Source organism: Fukomys damarensis, unplaced genomic scaffold (genome assembly GCF_012274545.1).
Source record: "Fukomys damarensis isolate Sample0158 unplaced genomic scaffold, DMR_v1.0_HiC HiC_scaffold_11, whole genome shotgun sequence".
NCBI lineage: Eukaryota > Metazoa > Chordata > Mammalia > Rodentia > Bathyergidae > Fukomys > Fukomys damarensis.
In genome coordinates, this window is record NW_022900923.1 from 36,788,652 (window position 1) to 36,812,005 (window position 23,354).

Here is a 23,354-nt window from a genome sequence, read left to right on the forward strand (position 1 = left end):
TCTTTTTTTTTTTTTTTTTTTTTTTGTACCAGGGATGGAACTTGGGACCTTGCACTTACAAGGCAAACAGCAGAACCACTGAGCTAAATCCCCAGCCCCATTAGGTTTTAAAAAGACAGCAAACAAAATAAAGTGTTTTGGGAAGCATTGACAGTTACTAGCATTCATTAAAATTGTGCTATTTTTCCATTTTTCTTCTTCAGAGAGTTCAAAGAAAACATTCGTGAGATAAACCACTGATTACTGGACAGGTAATATAAAAACAATCTTGACTCTCAAACTGGATCCAAAATTTATTGACCTGATATTATCCAAAGCAGTTGACAGTCTTTTTCTCTTTATACTTTAAATTCAAAGTTCTCAAAGTTTTACTCTGTTCTTTCCTATATATATTAGAGCAAAACAAAAGAAAAATTTAAAAGTATTAGGATATTCAAGTACTCTCTGATTTTTCCCAGACAAAAGATTGATGTTTTAAAATTTTCAAGCATAAAAATATTTTACAAGATGGTCTGTGTGAGTGTGTGTGTGTGTGTGTGTTTATGTGTGTATCTTTATTTGTCTCTTGAATGATGTAGTACTAATGAATAACTTCTGAGATAGGAAAAAGGTCCAGGGTTTCTAATACAGTATAACGAACATACAAGTAAATCATTGAGAAACTTACTTATTCAGATATTTTTCCTCATATTTATTGAATGCCATGTGTCAAACATTATGATTTAGGGTTATAAACAATAATCTGAATGAGAATTATTAAGAGGACTATTTAGAATCTTTGGAGTCACTGTAAAAGAGTTTTATAAATGAAATAATAGTAGCTGCATGTGTCTTTAATTCCAGTAGTCTGGGAAACTAAGCCAGGAGGACTACAAGTTCAAGATCAGCCTAGGCAATGTAGTGACTTAAAAGACCCTGTCTTAAAAGAAGAGAAAAAAAAGGGGAGAGCTGAGAATAAGGCTGAGTGTGAAGGCCCTGGTTCAACCCCCACTGTAGCAAAAATGGGGAAATGAGAGGCTCTAGTTTAGAATGTCACTGGCTTATGAAACGTGAGCTTATAATGAAAGCATTGATTAAACAATTTTAACTAAAAATTGATTCAGAGATTGCTTTCAGCTATGATAGAGTGGATTACATCAAACCAACACTTCTACCAAGGTCTAGAAAAATCTGGGAAACAGACAAAAAGCAAGTATTTCAGGGCATCAGAGAATCTCCTAGGCAGTTAACAAGCTAAAGTTCTAGAAAGAAGTTCATTTAGATGAGCTCAACTATGTGCTATTTTCCTGCTAGTGTATTCATTAATTCTCATCTGAGCTAAAACACTAGAACAGTCAATAACAGGTGTAGAGCTAGCAGAGCTTTTGAAAGTCTCATGGGGTTGGGGACAGGAAAATTGGAGTTTGGGTTTGCCAAGGCAGCCGAGACTTGAAGATTCAAAAGCTCAGAGAAGCCGGGGATATAGCTCAGTGGTTCCGCCACTCAAGGACCCGAGTTCGATCCCCGGTACCAAAAAATAAAAAACCTCACAGGGACAAATACAGAAAAATGAGCTTGATGTTCTGCTCTGTCTTTCCCTTGAGCTATTTGCTGGGTACTGGCTGGTACAGAAGACGAGGAAGAGCCATGAAGATAGAATAAATAGCTGTGCTAGTCATTTGGCAGTCTCCAAGTTGATACATCAGTGAAGAAGGAGGTAGGTACACAAACAAAACTTGACAGAACTGTGGAAGGTTGCATTCTATGTAAACACACGTCTGAAAAGAACACTGGAAGGTTCATTTCCAATTGGATTGAGACAATGTGTCCATAGCCTAATATTCAGCCAGAGGATGAGAAGAGTATTCTCTAAGGAATACAATTACATAGTCTTAAACTGCTGAAATTTCCCACACAAGATTTGATAACCAACCAATTATTAATAGAAATATCAGAAATGAGGCTAGAAAATAGAAAAGGGCCTACAAGATGATCTTGATACTGGCCTGTACAGACACAGACTTACAGAGAAGTGCAATTCTTACAGTTCAACACTTGGTATCAAAATAGAATCCTAAACCGGGTGTTGTGGCGCACGTTTATAATCCCAGCACTCGGGAGGCTGAGGCAGGAGGATCGCTCTGAGTTCAAGACCAGCCTGGGTGACATAGTGAGTTCCAGGTCAGTTTCAACTACATAGTGAGACCCTGTCTTAAATAAAAAAAAAAACAACAACAACAAATAGAATCCTTCACCAGGTGTTTCAAATTTAAAAAACAGAATGAAGTGAAAATTCTAGAAGCAAAAAGGTAATCACTGAGATGGAGAACTCAAGAGCTGAATTTAAAGGACACTGGGCATGTCTAAAAGGAAGATTGCTGAACTGGAAGAAAACTGCCAAATTAAAACCAAGAGATGATTTTTTTTTATTCTAAAACAAATCAGTAGAAAATTATGAAAGTAAAATAGAAGATACAGAGAGAGAAAAGTATATAGTTTAAAAAGATGATTACAGAAAGATGTGATATATATAAGGAATAACAGAAAGGGTGAAGAGAGAATACGTAACAACAGTAATTTCTGAAAAGATATTAGCCAACTATTTCTAAAACCTACAAAAGATATCAAGCACTTCAAGATTTAAGAAATACTAACAACTTGAAGAATAAAATACACAAAGAAACCCATATTTAGTCCAACTTAAATAATTGTTGAGAATAAGGAAAAAGAAAGACCTCAAAAACGGTACAGAAGGATGCATAATTTTCAAGAAGTTCCATTAACAATGACATTTAATTACTTAATAATCATTAGAAAACTGGAACCAGAATACAATATACGGAACCATGAATATGCCACAACAAAGCCATCTTTCTGTGTAATTAATATTTGCCAATAAAAATGTTTTGAATGATACTGAATAAAAATACTTGTTATCTTAAAAAACAAAAGGATAAAATGACATTTTTAAAAAAGCACCAAAATAAAATAAGAGTCAAGCTAGAAATCTGCATCAGGAATAAACATCCTTCAATAATATGGGCATTTTGACCACATTCACTCTGCCATCCATACATAGGGGTCTTTCCATCTTTTAGTGTCTTTCTTAGGGTCCCCCCTATGTGTTTAGAGGTGGGCTTTTGGGAAGGTGACTGGCTCTGAGGGGCTGAAGGTGCTGTTAGGAAGTTGAGCCCAGCCAAAGCGGCAAGTCTCTTGGGCGCATGACCTGAAAGGCTGTGCGTCCCTACCTAGCTTCTCCTTTCCCTCTTTGCATCGGAGTTACCGTGGAATGAGTGCTGTCCTCCACCCACACCCCTCTGTTATGCTGTTTTTGCCTCGGATCCAGCAGACCATAGGTTGAAACTGTGAGTCAAAATAAACCTCTACTCCTGTACATTGTGGATTTTGGGTATATTTTCCCCAGCAACAAGAAAGTGACTAAGACAGTATTCTTCAATTTCTTTCTTCCATGTTTTATAATTTTCCTTGTAGGGGGTCTTTTACCTCTTTGTTTAGGTTTATAAGAAGGTGTTTTAAGCTTTCATGAATGGAATTGTTTTCCTGATTTTCCTCTCAGTGGGATAATTACCAGTGTGTATAAAAGCTACTGGCTTTTGTATGTTGGTTTTGCTAATTGCTGTATTTGTTTATATTAGGGTTTTTTTTTTTTTTTGTACCAGGGATAGAACTCAGGACCTTGCACTTGCAAGGCAGGCATGGTGCTGCTGAGCTAAATCCCCGACTATATTAGTTTTAATAGTCTTTTGGTGGAAGCTTTAAAGTTTTCTAAAAATACAATCATGTCAGGGACAATTTGACTTCCTCCTTTTCTATTTGTATTTTTTCTAGTTTTTCTCTTGTCTGATGGCTCTGACTAAACTTTCAAGTACCATATTAAATGAGATTGGTGAGTAGACACCCTTGTATTGCTCCCAATTTTAGAGGAACTGCTTTCAGTTTCCCCTTACTGAGTGTATAGCTGGGTTTGGGTTTCTCTTATATAGTCTTATTCCTAGTTTTGTCAGGGAACTACAGGCCAATCTCCTTAATGAACATAGATGCAAAAATCCTCAATAAGATACTGGCAAACAGAATACAGATTAAGAAGATCATGCACCCTGACCAAGTCGGATTTATTCCAGGGATGCAAGAATGGTTCAACATATGTAAATCAATAAATGTAATATACTATATTAACAGAGTCAAGGACAAAAATAATATAATCATCTCAATAGATGCAGAGAAAGCATTCAACAAAATTCAACACCCATGCATGATAAAAACCCAGCAGAAAATTTAAATAGATGGTCATTATCTCAACTTGATAAAGGCTATCTATGAAAAACCAACAATCAATATCATATTAAATGTCCCAAAACGGAAAATCTTCATACTAAAATCAGGAATAAGACAAAGATGTCCACTATCACCACTCCTGTTCAATATAGTTCTGGAAACATTAGCCATGGCGATTAGACATAAGAAAGAAATTAAAGCAATAAAGATAGGAAATGAAGAAGTTAAACTGTCATTATTTGCTGATGATATGACACTACATAGAAGACCCAAAAGACTTGGCCGAAAGACTTCTAGACTTAATTGACAGATTCAGTAGTGTAGCTGGATACAAGTTCAATACTTAAAAATCAATAGTCTTCTTGTACACAAATAACAGACTCACTCAGAGAGAAATTAGGGAAACAATTCCTGTCACAATAGTATCAAAAAAAAATGGCGTATCTAGGAATCAACCTAATGAAGGAAGCAAAAGACCTCTACACTGAAAACTACAGCACTCTGAAAAAAGAGATCAAAGGATAAAAGAAAATGGAAAGGCATCCCCTGCTCCTGGGTAGGAAGAATCAGCATAGTGAAAATGGCCATACTACCAATCCTGCTGTACAGATTCAATGCAATACCAATTGAAATCCCAACAGTATATTTTACATAACTAGAGAAAATATTCCAAAAATTCATTTGGAACAAGAAGAGAAGTAGAAGAGCAAAAGCCATTCTAGGCAACAAAGAAATGATGGAAGTATCACAATCCCCAACTTGAAATTATACTACAAAGCCACTGTGATAAAATCAGCATGGTACTGGCAAAGAAAAAGACCTGAGGATCAATAGAATAGATTGGAAGATACAGAAACAATTCCAGATGTACTCAGCTACCGCATCTTTGACAAAGGGGCCAACCATCCTCAGTGGAGGAAAGATAGCCTCTTTAGTAAACTGTGTTGGAAAAACTGGATTTCAATTTGTGAAAGATTAAAATTAGACCCTTATCTTTCACCATGCACTCAACTAAAATCCAAGGGATAAAAGATCTAAATATTAAAACAGAAACACTAAACTTTCTGGAAGATAGGTTAGGCGGAACTCTCAAAGACATTGAATAGGAAAAGACTTTATGAACAAATCCTCAGTAGCACAGAAACTAGCACCAAGAATCAACAACTGGGATCTCGTATAATTAAAAAGCTTCTGCACTGCAAGAAAAACCACCAACAGAGCTAAGAAACAACCTACAATGTGGGAAATTTTTTTTTTTTTACCAGCTGCTCCTCAGACAAAGGACTGTTATGTAGAATATATAAAGAACTCAAAAAAATCAGGCCTCCCAAATATAAAGACCTGATTCAATAATGGGCATCTGAAATGAACAAACTTTTCTGAGACAAGAAGTAAAAACAGCAAATAAATATGTGAAAAAATGCTCAACATCATTGGTCATTCGAGATAAGTAGGTAAAAACAACACAGAGATTCCACCTCACCCCAGAAAGAATGGCTGCTAACAAGAAATCAACCAATAACAAATGTAGGCGGGGTTGTGGGGAGAAAGGAACCCTTCTCCATTGTTGGTGGGAGTGCAGACTGGTGCAACCACTATGGAAATCAATATGGAGATACCTCAAATAGCTGGGACTATAGGTTCCATTTGACCCAGCCATCCCTCTGCTGGGTATCTTTCCAAAAGAATTAAAAGAATCATATCACAGAGATATATGTGCACCTATGTTTATAGTGGCACAGTTTGTAATAGCTAAAACTTGGAAACGGCCCATTTGCCCATCAGTTGGAGACTGGATAAAGAAGATGAGGTTTTTCTATAAAACTGAGTACTACTCAGCCATAAAGAATGAGAAATTAGAGTCATTCATAGGAAAATGGATGCATATTGAGGTCATACTCTCAAGTGAAATAAATGAGACAACCATGTGTAAATACTGAATAGTTTCTCTCTTGTGAAAAACCAGAAGTGTAAATAAGATCCAAATTGTATAACTGATAGTGTGAAATAGGAAGAAAAGGGAAAATGGTATAGGGAAAGTGGGAAGGGTGGGGCAAAGGAAATAAGGGAAAAGAAAAAAATATGAGAAAAGTAAACAATGGAAACAAAGTCTTTGTAAATAGGGGAGGGGGTGGAGTGAAGAAAGGGCAGGGGTATGGGGAAAAAATGAGAAGATCTGTCATGCAAGGGTACAAGACTTCAATGATGATTGTGACTGCACTGTATACTTAAAAAGTACCAATAAACTCAAAGAAAAAAATTTAAAAATAATAATTTTTATATGTTGAACTATCCTTGCAGTCTCCAAAATGAAACCAACTTGATCATGATGTATGATCTTTTCAGTGTGCTGCTGAATTCAACTTGCAAGAATTTCATTGAGGACTTTTGTGTCTATGTTCATCAAGGATATCAGTCTATGGTTTCTTTGTTGTGTTCTATCTGGTTTTTGTATCAGAGTGATGGTAGCGTTAGTGGAAAATTTTGGAAACATTCTTATTCTTATTTCAGGAATGGCTTGAGGAGCATTGGTTTTAGTTCTCTTTTAAAGATTTCATAACATTTATCAGAGAATCTGTCTAAGGTTTTCTTTTATGGAAGACTATTACTGCTTCAATCTCACTGCTTATGATTGAACTATTTCGGTTTTATATATCCCCTCGGTTTGTTTTGGGGTCCTATGTGTCTAGAAATTTATTCATTTCTTCTACATTTCCAAATTATTGGAATATAAGTTTTCAAAACAGTCCCTGATCCTCCAGATTTCAATATTATCCATTGTAATATCTCCTTTTTTCACTTCTGATTCTTTTAATTCGGGTCATTTTACTCTTTTGGTTAGCCGCATAAGGGTTTATCCAACTTGTTTATCTTTTTAAAGTAATATGGTTTATTTAATTGAACTTTTATATTGTTCTTTTACTCTCCATTTTATTGCCTTCAGCTTTGATCTTTATTTCTTCCCTTTACTGGTTTTGGGTTGAACTCCATCTTGATTTTTGAGATAGGGTCTCACTATGTAGTTGAGACTGACCTGGAACTCACTATGTAGCCCAGGCTGGTCTCGAACTCACAGCGATCCTCCTGCCTCAGCCTCCCAAGTGCTGGGATTACAGGAGTGTGCCGTCTTGATTTTCTAAGACTTTGAATTGTATCATTAGGATATTTATTTGTGTTCTTCAGACCTTTTAATGTAGGCACTACTAGGTATAAATTTCTTTCTTTGAACTACTTTTGCCATATCCCAAATTTTAGTATGCTATTTTTAAATTTTCCCTTTGGATTTCATCAATGACCTACCAATCATTCAAAAGTGTGCTGTGCAGTATCCATGTGTTCATGTAGCTTTTGTGTTTTCTCTTACTATTGATTTCTAACTTCATTCTATTTTGATCTGATAAGTTGCAAGAAATCCTTTGAATTTTTTGTCCTTGCTGAGACTTGCTTTATAACTTAAAATATGATCCATGGTGAAGAATGTTTCATGAGCTCCTGAAAAGTGAATTTTGAAATTTTTAGATGAAATGATTTTTAGATGTCTTTTAAGTCCATTTGTCTATATTGTAGCTTAACTCTGATATTGCTTTGTTGATATTTTGTCCAGGTGACTTATGTGTTGGTAAGAGTGGGATATTAGAGTCACCCACTATTATTTTATTGGGGCCTATCTGCCCTGTTATGACCAGTATTGCTTGTTTCATGAAATTGAATACACCAATATTCAGTACATATATATTTAGAATTATATCTTTTGGGTGAATTGTTCCCTCTACCAATAGGTAGTGATCTTCTTTGTCTCCATTATTAATTTTGTCTTGAAATTTGCTTTGTCAGATGTGAGTTTAGGTTTTTTTGCTTACTTTTGGATACCATTTACTTGGGATATCGTGTTCCATCCTTTCACTTTCAGTCTATGTATTTCTTTGCAGATGAGGTATAAAATTATATCACGTCATTTGTAGCAAAATGGAATTGGAGATCATCATGTTAAGGAAAATAAGACAGACTTTAAAAGATAAGTATTCTGCATAGATAATAATGGAAAAGGAAAAAATTAACATACATTCTAAATTATATTCAAATTTATAGTGATATATTATCCTTTCTATATATACTGGAATTAGGCAAGCTAAATTTTTAAAAATACTTTCATGAGTTACTTTTTTGATCAAGACAAGGTTTAATTAAGTAAGAGATTAGCTATGGAAAAAAGAAAAACAAAAATCCATTGAAAATTAAGGAAAGCAAAGATATTTACAATCAAACAAAAGCTGGAAGATAATGAAGAAATAATTTTTTTCTGGCTAAGTAAAATTATCCTAGGGAGAAACAACAACAACAAACTAGAAAGGATGAGGGCAAGTTCATTGATAAATATATGAGTAAACCTGAAAGAGTATTGTTGGACAAATAATAAGGTTAATAAGATCTGTGGAGCTTAAATTATACATAGAATTAGAGTGCGTGACACCATAATACAAAAACTGTAAAATATTACAAAAACTGGAACTTTTAAATAGAGTTAAAACATCTTAATGGCCTAGAGAAATGATAAAAATCTAACATATTGGATTATAAAATTGAGGTTGTATAATATGATATTTATGAGAACATTAAGAGAAAGCTGGAGGAAAGTATAATGAAGATAATGAGGGTTAAATAGTAGAATGAAAATTAATTTATCCATGAAATCAACAGAATAAAACATTTAAATATAGAATAATGAGAATAATGTGTACTATAATAAAATGATAGTTCTAATCCAAATATACAAGTAAATCAACGACTTCATTTCAAAGAAAAATATTATCAGATTGACTATATTTTTAAATTTTTATTTAATTTTTAAAAATTTAAATAGATTCCTTATAAGAAGTGCATGTTAAAGAAATGCACATTAAAAGTAAAAAATGAGAAAGTTGAAAGACAAAAGATAGAAAATGTTTACTGTGAAAATGTTTGCCAAAGCTCTATGATTCAGAAAATTCTAACTCCAAGACAACAAAAGAAATGAAACATTTCTATAGATAGAGTCCTTTTAAATTGCAGAAGGCCAATGCATCAAGATTTAACATGCCTAGGCTGGGCGTCGTGGTGCACACCTGTAACCCCAGCACTCCGGAGGCTGAGGCAGGAGGATCGCTTTGAGTTTGAGACCAGCCTGGGCTACATAGTGAGTACCAGGTCAGTCTCAACTATACAGTGAGACCCTGTCAAAAAAAAAAAAAAAAAAAAAAAAAAGATTTAATATGCCTAAATTTCTGCATACCTACTACAATAGCATTAAAATACAAAATCAAAAGCTAGTAAAATTGAAATGAGAAATGTTTTTAAAAGCATGGAGACAATCAAAAATACTTCTCTTAGTAACTGACAAGAAAATAATCAAACACAAATCTGCACATCTATGAACTTATTAAAAAGCAAAATTCAACTCCATTGACCTATATGGAACAGTCAAACCAAAACTGAGAAAGTTAAGTTTTCCAAAGATGAAAATGTATATCCTAACAAAACACATTTGTTAAATCAATAACTAAAACTGTAGAAACCTAGAAAATGCCCCTAATGGTTAAAGCTTTAAAAAGAAATTCTATAATGATTCTGAACATATAAAACACCTCAAAATGGATATTATAAATTTTAAAATAAATGATAGTAAAAATCCAAAGTATTAAAACATGTGAAAGCTGGGCTGGTGGCATACACCTGTGATCCTAGGACTCTGGGAGGCTGAGGCAGGAAGATCACAACTTTGAGCCCATCCTAGGAAACTTACTGACTTAGGGACCTGTCTCAAAGTTAAAAAAAAAAAAAAAAAGAAAGAAAAAAGGGAACATGTAGCTCAATTTGAAGGCCCTGGTTTTAATCCTCTGCACTGAGAACAAATCACAAACAAAAATTTGTGGGATGAAGTTAAAGTTGTACTCAGGCAGCAATTTGTTATCCTTAATGTCATATATTAAAAAACAATTAGCCAGGCATGGTGGCATATTCCTGTAATCCCAGCACTCGGGAGGCTGAGGCAGGAGGATCGCTGTTAGTTCGAGACCAGCCTGGGCTACATAGTGAGTTCCAGGTCAGTCTCTATCACATAGTGAGACCCTGTCTCAAAAAAAACAAAATATTAGGGCAGGGGATTTAGCTCAGTGGTTCTTCTGCCTGCCTTGCAAATGCAAGGACCCAAGTTCGATCCCTGGTACCAAAAAAAATAAATAAATAAAAATAAATAAATAACTACTAAAGCTAAATTGTAACCTAGATATTAATTTAAACAAGAAAATGAATACAAATAACCCCAATAAAGGAAGCAATATAATTCACTTACTGTACAGGAAAAAAGCAATAATCACCTGATTATTCCAACAGATGCTGATAAAATTAAACACTCATGGAAGATTATTTAAAAAATACTTTTTGCAAACTAGAATAGAATGTTCCTTTATCTTTAACCTAATTTTTTAAAAAGTGCTCATAACACCACACATAAAGATGCATTATTGAAACAAGTCAGAATTGGAAACAAAGGAACATTTTCTTATTATTTACAGATACGTTCTTTGCTTTCTGAGAATATCAGTGAACATGGTGACCTCTAGCAGGCTTCCTTGCCAAGAAGGCATTAAATTGCTTCATCTTTCCATATTAGGGAGGCCATTTCTTTGTTCCCATATTGTACTCATGCTTTCTATTGTAGTAGCACTTATACTGAGTGATAATTGTTAATATGTTGTCCATACAACTGTGTTTACACGTCTGATAGCCTAAACAACAAACTAGCACCTGCTGCATGGTTTGCACTTAAGAAGTGTTTATTGGAGTAAATTGGACTACAATTATTCATAACCTAGAGGAAAGAATACAAGCCAGTGATTAAATATAAATACTAATAAAATAACATAAATACAAGTTAAACATTATATTAGTGTCATATTTACTCCAATGACATTTTATTTCACTACATAGATGCATATTTAGTAATGCTGTACTTACCTAAACACAATGGTGGTGTAGTCCATACCCCTTCTACGCAATGGGCCTCCTTAGATCCTTGCAGGAAATAGTGATCAAAGCATCTGTATTCTACAGAGGAGCCATTCTCATAGGTGCCTACTTTTGAACTGAGAATGACTCCATTTTGTATAAGTGAAGGAGATGCACACATTCCTTTAGATTCTGCAAAAATGATTTTAAAGTCTATAATGAATTGCATCAAGTTCTTTAATAATTGCTACAGAAATAAAATGAGGTAGCGCACTGTGTTAAAGGCATTTAGAGCACTGGTCAAATATTTTATGTATTGGAAACATGTCTGCAATAATGTCATGCTATATGACATATTATTATAATTAGAATTCCATGTTATAAAATGTAAGTACATTATCAATATCAAGTGCTATCATTGCTTTATCGTTCCCTTTCCATCTAGATGAAAAGTGAAAGTGTACGAGATCTCTCTTGACTCTTGCATTCCATATGTATCGTCTTCCTTTTCTCAAGTTAAAAGTAATAGTTCAAGGCCAGCCTGAACTTCATAGCTAGACTCTGTCTCAAAAAAAACAAAAGAAAAAAGTATTAAAAGTAATAATCTCTGTCACAAGGAGCACGCAAGATCTCACATTCTGCATCAAGCTGCTTTCTGAGCGGTGTCCAGAAAACCCTGAGTAGTGATGCTTTACAGAGTTCGGTATTGACATGAGAATAAGCAATCCTCTGATCGTTTGATGAGATGAATGAAATTCTTGACTTTTCTCCTTCATATGACTGACTTTTTGGCATTAAAATATATCAGCCTAGTCTTCCCACTTAAGTGAAATTTCTCACTGAAAGTTGGATTACTCCCAGGTAATAGATACGAGGAAAGAAGATGAAAAACTGCTTAGGATCATAAATATAAAGTTTTAATCAAGATCGTTCATATCTATTCATGAAGAATTGCTAAAAAGTATTCTCGTTTTACCTTTTCTGACACATAAAGGATATTTCACTTCTCCGCTATTACACTGCGCAGATAACTCGGACAGTGGAGTCGATGGAGACAAATCATAGCCTTGTTTACAAACAAAATCGATTAAATCCCCATGTAAGACTTTTCCTTCATATTTCCATTTCATCTCTATATTATTTCTGTTCATATGATCCACATCAACAGCGCATGGCTCTGAAAAGCAAAAGTTTCTCTTAAATTCTCTACTCATATGACAAATATGAATGCAACATGTTAAAAAATAAAAAGTAGAGCAAACATCAAAAAATGACATTTTATATTTGACATTGTTAAAGTTCCTCACAGATATAGATAATAATACCTTTTTACAATCAAATGATTTAATTTATACCTTTCCTACTATTTTCATTATGTCATAGATTAAAATAAATTAATTTGAATCATTAAAATTAATGCGGAAGACCAACCAGTTAGGTTAACCATGATTTCTTTTTGGTAAAATAATAAGCTTGAAATGGAAGATTATTTAATGTACAAATATTATAGAAAACTGTCCACTAGCATATACCAATAGATAAGCAAAGACCTATGACCTCATAGAGCTTGCCGTCTAGCTGAAATTCCGGAATAAATAACAAATGAAGTAAATATATGAGTTTTATAATTTAAGGACATCTTTAGACGGTGAAGCAGTGAGGTGTCATGGCCTCTGCCAGAAGAAACACCCAGCATGAAGAGCAGGATGGGAGAGCAGGACCGATTGGCTCACTTGAGGAAGAGTCAGGCGACCATCGAGCAGGAGCAGCCGGAGCAGGCAGAGGATGGAAAGCCTCGTGTCCGCAGTAACAATCCGAATAGAAGATTCTACTCCTTGTCACCATGTTGTCACCCACATCTGTAGCCAGCCCATTCTCAATCCCCACCGATAAGCAAGCTATGAACAGCTCTCCTCCTTGTCCTGACAATGACTGACCTTCAGCATGCGCTTTGGCGCCACACCTAAAAGCCGTGGACTGACTGCTCCAGATGAAGAAGGATAGAGTTCTTTGAACCTTGGCACTCAGCGTGAGATTGTTTCATGTTTACCTTTCCCATCACTATTTTAATCTACGCTCTGTAGTCAGGGTGACTACAATTCAATTACATAAAATATCACTTCTATCTCAATCACTTCATAAAATATAAAGGACTTTTAAGAAGACATGAGAGCAGTAGAAAAAGTATAGGTGAAGATCTATTTGAATCTGAATGGAAACAGCATACTAAGAATAATTTGGAAAGGTGAAACCATAAAACAAAGGTTAAAAGAGCTTAAGAGTCAAGATCGAAACTAATCTATGTTTTTTAAAAAGATAAATAAAAATTAAAAATAGTTACAGTGTATGATTCCCAAATGCATAATATAATCATATATAAAACTTTTATGAGTATGGGAAAATGGCTAAACAATCATTCATGGCAAAAATATATTGGCACTAAAAAAACTGAAAAATACCAAACTGATTATAAACAGATCATATTAAAATAATTTTCTGATTAGATTAATAGAATGTGAAGATTAAAATGCTCAAAGTTGATAAAGATTAAGAAAACTATTTCTTTAAAAAAATTTTGGAGACAGGCTTTGGCTATGTAGTTCAGGCTGGCCTTGAATTTGCAGCATCTTCCTTAGTGTCCTAAATGTTGGGATAAGACGCATGTACTACCATACCTGGAAAAAACTCTTACTTCAATTCATGATGAGTTAAAAATAAGAGTAAACCTTTGGAAAGACAATGTGGCAATTATGAAAAATTAAAATTCCAAATCTCTTTGGTCTGGAAATTTTAACTCAAGAAATATGAAAAAGAAGAAAACAAAACCGGGACAAAATAAATATAATTAATATTTTCAAAATAAAGATTTCAAATGCACAAATATTCAATTATGAAACATACTGTTTGAAATGTAAAACTGTTGCATACTAAACATTCATCAATAAAGTGATTTTATTAATTACGGCATACCTGCACTATGAAATAACATGCAGCCGTGAAAATATGTAGGTAGAAGTAAGTTCAATAATGTTTACAATGCATTTTAAGTGGAAAAATAGCAAGATACTTAACATTTGTATAGTGTGCTAGTATTTTTTGTTGTGTTAAGTAGAAAATGAATTAGGAGACTTTTATCACAGTCATTAATTGTTTCAGATAAAATTTCTGATATTTTGCATTTAGTTGCATCGATTATTAATATTTTGGTAAATAACAGTTATTTGCTTTTGTACTTTAAAATAGCGATATTTTAAAATTCATGGAAGTCTCAAAGTGAACATTTCATAGTTTTATTTGTAGGAAGCTTAGGATGCATTTCTCACTTGTAAAATTTATATTATGTGGGCCAGGGATTTAGCTAAATGGTTCCTCTGACTGCCTCACAAGCACAAGGTCCCGAGTTCGATCCCTGGTACCAAAAAATAAAAAATAAATAAATAAACAACTAACAAATTTTAAAGAATTTATATGGTAATGTAACATGCTCGATGTAACTGTAATGAGGAGTTGGATTGCTTTTAAATGCACCTTCAACAAGGCAAGTCAGAAAAGGAGGCAAATCTATTGGTTTGAAACAAAAATATATATATATTTTCTCAAGGTTATGTGAAAGTAACTGTTTTGATAGCTGCCTTGATTCTCCACCTGAAATATACATGTCCATTGTGTCATGCTTTAATCCCAAATATACTAAGAGCAGCTATAAACAGTTTTATATGATCAACAAGATGTCACAAAGATGATCCTCTGGGTGAAGATGCTGTTGCAGCAAAGCGAATAGCAATGTGTTCTAGCAAGGAAAGAACTGGGCTGATTAGTCTTCTCTCCAGATGACATTGTAAGGACATTACAAGCAGACTCATTAAAAACTACAGTTGGGGAAAGTTTCCAGTTTGGGGAAAAATATGAAAAGTAATTGGTCACAAAATTTGAATGTACTTGATGCTATATTAAATCATACACCTAAAGTGGTTCAAATTGTAAATTGTTTGCTATGTATATTTCCCTCAAAGAGTAATGGAGTAATAACTAGTATAGCACCAGGCACTAGGATATTAGAGATTTCCTACTTAAATAAATGAGTAGTGAAACATTTGAGAAAAAAAGATTTATACAAATTGTGTCAATGCTATAAATGCTATAAGAAATTTACATACAATTACAAGCATAATAGTAAAAGAAATTCAGCGTGTTCTCTTTCTTACCCAAGCAAACAGGTGGGGATGACCATTTCCCTTGTTCACATTGAGATGTTTTTGATCCTTTCAATAAATAATATTCATTGCATTTATATTCCACCGAGGATCCTGTTGTATAACTTGACAATAACCCATCGATAACAGCCCCGTTTGTTACTTCAGGTGGAGGCTTACAATTCTCATTATTTTCTAAGAAAAGAGGTTATTTTTAAATTAATATGAACTTTTAACAACATATAATTACATAACAGTAACCCAGACTATGATATCTTAAGATTTATACTATAGAATCCAGGCAATTGATTTCTATTCTAAGTTCATCAGAAATAAAAGAAATGTTCAGCTCAGGTATTTTTTTTTAAATTTACTGAACAAGAATAGACAGCAAGAACATGTATACATATTTTTGCCCTCTCTTGATTGTGAACAAATTATAATAAAGACACTCCTAAAATGCATAGAAAGGAAATTATGTTCTTTAGCACAAAGATTATGATCAATTCTAACACTTCCCTTTGGCTTTACCCACTTTTCTTCTTATTTCTCTTCATCTCAGTTCTCCTTTAACTCATAAAAATACCATTTTTTCTCTATAATCATTCTCACCTTCTGCAAATTTATTTGGCACCCTTTATAGCTTTTGTCTTATACAGTGAATATCTTGAGGATAAACTTGTTTGTGGAACTTTCTTCAATATTGGATCAAAGGTGAGAAGGAGGGCAGGAAGGTAGTGGTATCAGCAGGACTCACCTAAAATCAACAACACAGTCCTCTATCCTAGAGTGTGGGACATTCAGGGACGGGACGTGCACCACGCCCGTGGCCAGTCATTCAATTCAACCTGCCTTTATTTGCTCCTCTAACAAAGCACAGCCTCAATTAATGCACACTCATTAGAACTCATCAGCCACATTTATTTTTGCCATCCTAATTATTTTACATCCACTTAAATTCTACAGATAGCTCTATACACCTAAACGAGTAGCAGAGCAGGTAAAATAGCCAAATGTTTCTAACATTTGAAATCAGTGGCCTCTGTCTATGAGTATCTAGATCAAATAAACACTACAAAAATTTTGCCCTATAGGGTTAGATATTTATTGATGTTAATTGTAGTGTACGTACCAACACACTCAGGGGGAAGTGTCCATTTTCCACGGTTACAAGTAATCTCCTTTGATCCATGGAGTTGGTAGCCTCTTTCACATCTATACGTTACTTTATCCCCATTGTAATAAATCTTAGACTGCAGGTTTGCTGTACCGTTCTCAATGAAGGGTGGTTCCCCACAGGCGACCTTCTCCTTTTCTTCTGAAAAAGTACAATTTAAAGAGAAGAGACCACTTGGCTACGTATGCAGATTTCATTTCAGGTAAAGTTTATTCAAGATGTTACCAACCAATGCATTTTGGAGGTTCTGTCCATTTTCCATTTTCACAACGTATTTCTTCTGAGCCCTGGATCCCAAAATTAGGTTCACATTCTATATGAACTATTTCACCATGACGATAACTTGTGGAATATGTTTGAATTTTGGAGTTTAGAGGCAGAGGTGGAGGAGGACACCTATTTCTTCTTCCTTATGGACAAATACCAGTATGTTTAGTTATGCAATTGCAAACATAGAGATCTAATTAGATCATGATGTCAAGCACCATAGAAGTGTGTCAGATTCTAGGAACGCCTCTAGGACTCCCACCTCCCAGAATTCACTTCCTTGTGTAACAGCCCTCTCCGTGTGTGAAATTTTGACTTGTGTACAATAGTGTACAGTGAACGTGATGAATTCATGATTCTGTATGCATGATTATGCAACACAAATTTGCAATATCATTCTTGCTAAAGGTCTCTCTCTTCTTGCAGGTTTTGAAGAAGCAAGTGGCCACGTCATGAGCTTCCAGATGGAGAAGGTGACTCGACAAGGGGCAGAGGGCTGTCACCAGCTGACAGACAACAAGAACCTGAGACTCTCAAGTTCAGCAGTCTGCAAAGTGCTAAATGCTGTGAAGAGCCCCAGTGAATCTGGACAAGTAATTCCCAACCAAGCCTCAGGTGAGACTTCAAGTCCACCTTGATTGCGGCCTTGTTAGACTACGATTCAGAAGAGCCAGTAGACTACACTCAGACTCCTAACCTAAAGAAACTGAAATAATGCACTGGTGTGACTTGAAACTGCTGAGTTTGAGGTGCACTGATGAACTCATGAAATGATAATAAAGCAGCAAGAATTTTACAGTCACAATTTCCTTTAAATAGCTTTCTGAAGTAGGCACAATTATCTCTTCCATATTCAAAAAAAAAACCAAAAAACTCAAACTTCCACAGTAAATTCATAGCAGGTGACAGTTCTGTTCCTGAGCTCCTGTCTGTCTGAATTAAAATCCATTATTAACTATAAAATGCTGATTATATGAGTTTCTTATTGCCAGTGTAACAAAATACTACTGTTTAGTGGCTTAAACCAGTACAAATGAATTCCCTTACAGTTCTGGAATCCAAAAATCCAGAATGAGTTTCACTGAGCTAAAATGAAGATGTCAGAAATGCTGTATTCCTTTTGGAAATTTTAGAAGAGAATTAGTAATTTTGACTTTTCTATCCATCACTTTTGTGAATATCACACACACACACACACACACACACACACACACACACACACACAACCAGTTAGAATCACTGATGTTTATTTAAGCACTGTGTACATAATTTCATTGAACATACCCACTGATAAAAATACAACCTTAACTATTACATTCAGAATAGCTTGTATTAGATTATTTAATTTTCCACTTTCACTTCTGTGTACTATTCTGCTTTTTTAAGTGCCTTGCCCCACTATTTTGGAATTTGAAGTTTTACTTCAGGAAATATGTTTCCAATTAAGAAAGTGTCCTCACAAAGCCACTAGCTTGGGTAGTTGGATCTAATAATTCCCAGTTTTTTTTTTTTCGGTACTGGGGATTGAAGTAGGGATGCTGGGCTTGGCTGAGCAAGCGCAGTTCCACTGAGCTATATCGCTGGCTCCAACTCCCGATTTTAAAAGTTACTAATTATAATAGGAGATTTTAAATTCACAGTGGAGATTTAAAAATACTAAATTTAGAAGATATGTCCACTAGCATTGATTAAAAGATATTTATTTTTAATCAATATCTTCAGTCTAGAAATAGATATCACCCACAGATATTTTTTTCAAGACTCAGAAATTAAAGTTAATCAAGGTATGAGGAGGGGCCAGGGATTTAGCTCAGCAGTTTTGCCACCTGCCTCGCAAGCGCAAGGTCCCAAATTCGATCTCCGGTATCCCCCCAACCAAAGATATGAGATGTTATTGGTCTAAGAGTGAAATTTAAAAATTTACCTTCACATACAGGAGATTCTGGATACCAGCCAAAGTTATAGCACTGAATTAAGTCAGGCCCACTCAGATAATAATTTTCATGACAGAAAAACTGGACTACATCTCCTTCCTCATAGGTTTGCTTTACAGGATGAAAATATCCATTTTCTATTAATCTTAAAGAAGAACACTTTAATTCTAAAAGTGAAAGAATAAATAAAAATGCAAAGGAGTATTTACTTCTCCTGCTAGAACAAACTCATTACATGCCATATCCAAGAGAACTAATATATTTGTCATATTCTATTTTAACAAGTAAAACCTTATGAATTAATTCTGTCTATTAATACCATTAGGATTATTTCAATTTAATTCTGTGAAATAAAATGTATTTATTCTATTTGCCAACTTTAAATGATCAAAGTCTACTGTTAACGTAATTAACACTAACAACAAAAATATGAAAATGTAATTAGCATAACAATTTATAAACACTTCTCTATGAGAGAAGTTTTTCAGAAAATAAGTAAATTTTATTTAAAAAGTAAGTTTTATTCAAAATGAGAACCTACTGGTACATTTTGGTGTCAGGGACCAACCGGATGTGCGGCATTCCACTTCCTCCGATTGCTTTCCTCCAGCTGTGTAGTAACCGGCAACACACTGGTATCTCACTTTGTCCTTCACTTGGAATGTTTTCTGTGTCGTGGAATAATTTCCATTGTGTAATTCAGGGGTTAAACATGTTTCTAAAAAAATGAAAGTCATTTATTTTATGAACTTCATCAACAGCCTAAAATATCGAAATACATTTTCACTGAATCTTAAGAATATATATATGGCAAAACTGACCCTTGGCAAAATTGCAAAACTGTCAAAGTTTGCTTTTGCCTCTCTTTTTTTCCTACTTCCATGAGTTAACTTGAGCAGTCTTCTAGTCTTAAGATTCTGATACATTCATTGTACTTGACCAATGATCACAATTCAAACAACTCTTGTGAGGGTGGGATTTGGCTCAGTGGTTCCGTTGCTTGCCTCGCAAATAACTCTTGTGAAATAACAAATTTGATTATGTGGATTTGTACATTTCAAACAACTTAAAATATTCTAACAAATTATCCTGTAATAAAGAAAATAGTGATATATACATATAAGATATATAGAGATCTATCTATCTATCTATCTATCTATCTATATATCTATCTTTCATTTCAATTCTTTTCTATTAGTCCAAGTAGAAGTTACAGGAGTAGTTACAGGAGTTAAGAACCCCTGGAGGAAAAAAATACTTAGCATCTGAGGAAAACATTTTAACTTCCCACATTTTCAGACATGAAAATAAATTATGTTAAATAGAAATGCTTAGCAATAGAAGAAAGCACTAGCCTCATGGGCTCTAAAGTTCGGTTTGCAGAAATGATCCTTACACACATACCATGTTCTTTCATACAGGTGGGTTGAGAAGACCATCCGTCAGAAAGACACTGAATCACTTCTTCATCCTTCCCACCAGTGGTTTTGTATCCTGAAGCACAAGTATAACTCACATTCTCTTGAAATTTGTACAGTAATTTTACATCAGCAATGTAGCCATTTGTCAGTTCAGGCTTAGCGCATTTTTCTATGGGGGAGAAAATATTTCTTTGCTTAGCTTTATGGTGAAATTCAGCTTATTTTTTTAATAAGTGGTAAAATTAAGGCAAAGGCTAATATAACTCTGTTAGAATTTAAAGGACAGAGATAATTCTTACTCCACAATTCCTTAGCCTAATTTTGAAAATATCTTTTATAAAATTATTTTGGGAAATAGATTCAGCTTTTCATTGGCTTTCTTTATATTCCCTTCCCTTACCACATCTACTGTTAGAAAATTCATGCCCAATCGGTGGCCTCACCACCCTGAACACACCAGATCTTGTCTGATAGCAGAAGCTAAGCAGGTCAGGCCTGGTTCGTAGTTGGATGGGAGAAAATACATTCACAGTCCTTCCACTAATTGTCCTATTGGTAAATAGAAATAATTACTTTTTTATCTATTTCTTAATATTTTAATATGTTTGATGATATAATAAAACATTCCTATTTAATGGACCCTTAAATAATTCTACCAATATCTTAATATGGAAACTTTGTTCATTTTTCTTCCAGCAAATAGTTTGGGTTCATCTAGCTGTACAAAGCTCAATAGTCCATGCAGAATGTGATTAAATCAGATATGTTCTGCAAAACCTTTGAGCTTACAGATTTTTTTGATAAGTACTTGCAATAGTAATACATGAAATAAAATTATTTTAGCTTTATATGGAACACAATCATTTCTTAAAGGCCATCTAATTGAAGCTTTATAACAAATCAGTGCAGAAGGGTTATGAGACTTATCCAAACCTGAAACTAATATATTAGTTTAAATGTATTTAGTACTTCCTGTGTGACGTTATATGTTTTATCTCATGGAAGCAGTAGTGACCCCATTTTATAGATGAGAAACTTAGGCTCAGAATGTTTAAGTCATTTCCTCAGTGGCAGAGCTGACTTCACAGATTATATCTTAAGCATATACTATCTATCATGTCAATCTCTTCTGGCGCCTACTTCACTGTTCTTTGTTTTGTTTTTTGTTTTGCAGTAGTGGGGATTAAACTCAGGACCTTGCACTTGCAAAGCAGGCAGCAACACCACTGAGCTAAATCCTCTGCCCTATACTGTTCTTTCTTCCAAGCCAAAATAGTTAATAATTACAAGTTTTAAGATTATTTCTATACTCATTATGAATGAGATTTATTTATTAGAGTCAATCTGTTTTATGCTAATACAAAAAGTGCAATGTCAATATTATAGTTTGTCCCAAGTCATGGAATGGGTAATTATCCCAAATATATGTTTTTACTAGATATGTTAATGATTCTCAACTTCTTCTTCAAAGGAAACTGACTCAATTAGGGTCCCTTACCCTCGAAAAGAGGTTTAGAAAATTCTTAGCAAAAGAGAGCTTATGCAATGGAAGCCAATTAATAGTTTGACAATAGCATAGCGTGGTATAATGAACCCATCATAACACCTGCTCAGTAATTGGAGAGCAAATTTCAAATACACATTTTGGTGCAAGAAAAATTGGCTTGCAAAAACAGTGAGAAGTTTGTAAATGGTAAAGCGGTGAAGTAACAGTTGTGTCTTTACTGATGCCAGAGTCTTATGCATATTTCTGGATTCTGATGAAAAATAATGTATATAATAGGTTCTTCACTACTTAAAGTAACTCAGTTGCATCTCTCTACCACATGCAATTTGATAAATGATAATTTGAGTTATCATCCTTACTCCCTTCACAGGATATTATTAAAAATTAATAAAACATTTTTCTATGAAAGCATTATCTACATAATTTCAGGTATAGAACTTTATAAAAAGACAGTGTTGTTCTTATCTAACAAAAGGACTAAACATTTTATATACTTCATGAAATGAATTGTCTTCTTAGGAGCTAGTTTACTGTAGTACAATACTAAGCCATCATGTGGACAGAATGTGCTCACTTACTGAGGCACCTGGGTTCTGGAGACCAGCCTTCTGTTGTACAACTTGTTCGCCCTTCTTGTTTTCCACTTTCAGTGGTATAACCAGCCAAGCAGAAAAATGACAATTTTTTGTTTATGCTCATTGGAAAGTAAAAACTTTTAAAAGTATAATAATATTGGGCAATCCTTCCATTTTGCACAGTTGGAAAACCACAAGTTTTCTCTGAAATAAGCAAAACCGAAACTGAAAATGGGAAAACCATATCTCACACCATGAAATTTCTGATGAAGAAACATTTGTGAAGAAACATTTGCAAACACTTCAACTTATACTTATTTTTATTGTCTAAATGTTTAAGGTACTTTTGTGACCACCAAGCATTCCTTTACTTTTGCCATTCTAAGTAATCTTCTAGCAACTCTAAACAACCCTGCCAATCGGGGTAAAACTGGTGGGCTACTTCCTCAAGGAAGATTTCCCAAACTTTGTGGACTAGCACTTTCTGATAGATACATAATGCAACTTGCCTGTGTAACTTTAAATTTTCTAGTGGTGACATCATTAGAAGGAAATAATTGAAGTTAGTTTTAATAGGTTTAATTTCATTCAGCCTATTAAAATATTTTCCATTCTTTTTATCTTACTCTCTAAAATCCAGAGTGGGTTTCTACTACATATCTGAACTTGAATAACAACTTCTCACATACTCAATAGTCAGAGTTGTCCCTCAGTATTGGTGGAGAATTGATTCTAAGACCTCCCTGCAGATATCAAAAGCTAAGGATGCTTAAGTTCCTTGTATAAAATGGTGTAGTATTTGCATATAATTCCACTTCACATGAACTTCAGATATTTAAAATACCTAATAAATGGCTACACCTCAGTTTACTTGTGTGGATTCAGTATAGTACTTGGCATATGGCAACAGCAAGTTTTGATTTATGGAACTTTCTGAAATGTTTTCCAAATATTTTCTATCTCGATCTGGTTGAATCTGCACTTTGGAAACCATGAATAGCGAAGGCTATGGGTCACGTCA

General features: G+C 34.3%; 1 protein-coding gene across 1 annotated transcript in view; it reads right to left on the bottom strand.

Annotated features, from left to right (window-relative positions):
* The window catches only part of F13b (coagulation factor XIII B chain), a 30,642-nt gene that overhangs the window by 2,512 nt on the left and 4,776 nt on the right, over nucleotides 1-23,354 (bottom strand). The window contains exons 2-10 of the mRNA XM_010635406.3: nucleotides 22,337-22,537; nucleotides 20,235-20,420; nucleotides 19,372-19,548; nucleotides 18,821-18,997; nucleotides 16,859-17,038; nucleotides 16,585-16,770; nucleotides 15,465-15,647; nucleotides 12,236-12,436; nucleotides 11,269-11,451 (exon numbers count right to left, since the gene is read on the bottom strand). Coding sequence (XP_010633708.1) covers nucleotides 11,269-11,451; nucleotides 12,236-12,436; nucleotides 15,465-15,647; nucleotides 16,585-16,770; nucleotides 16,859-17,038; nucleotides 18,821-18,997; nucleotides 19,372-19,548; nucleotides 20,235-20,420; nucleotides 22,337-22,537 — 1,674 coding nt within the window. The remainder of the gene's footprint in view (nucleotides 1-11,268; nucleotides 11,452-12,235; nucleotides 12,437-15,464; nucleotides 15,648-16,584; nucleotides 16,771-16,858; nucleotides 17,039-18,820; nucleotides 18,998-19,371; nucleotides 19,549-20,234; nucleotides 20,421-22,336; nucleotides 22,538-23,354) is intronic.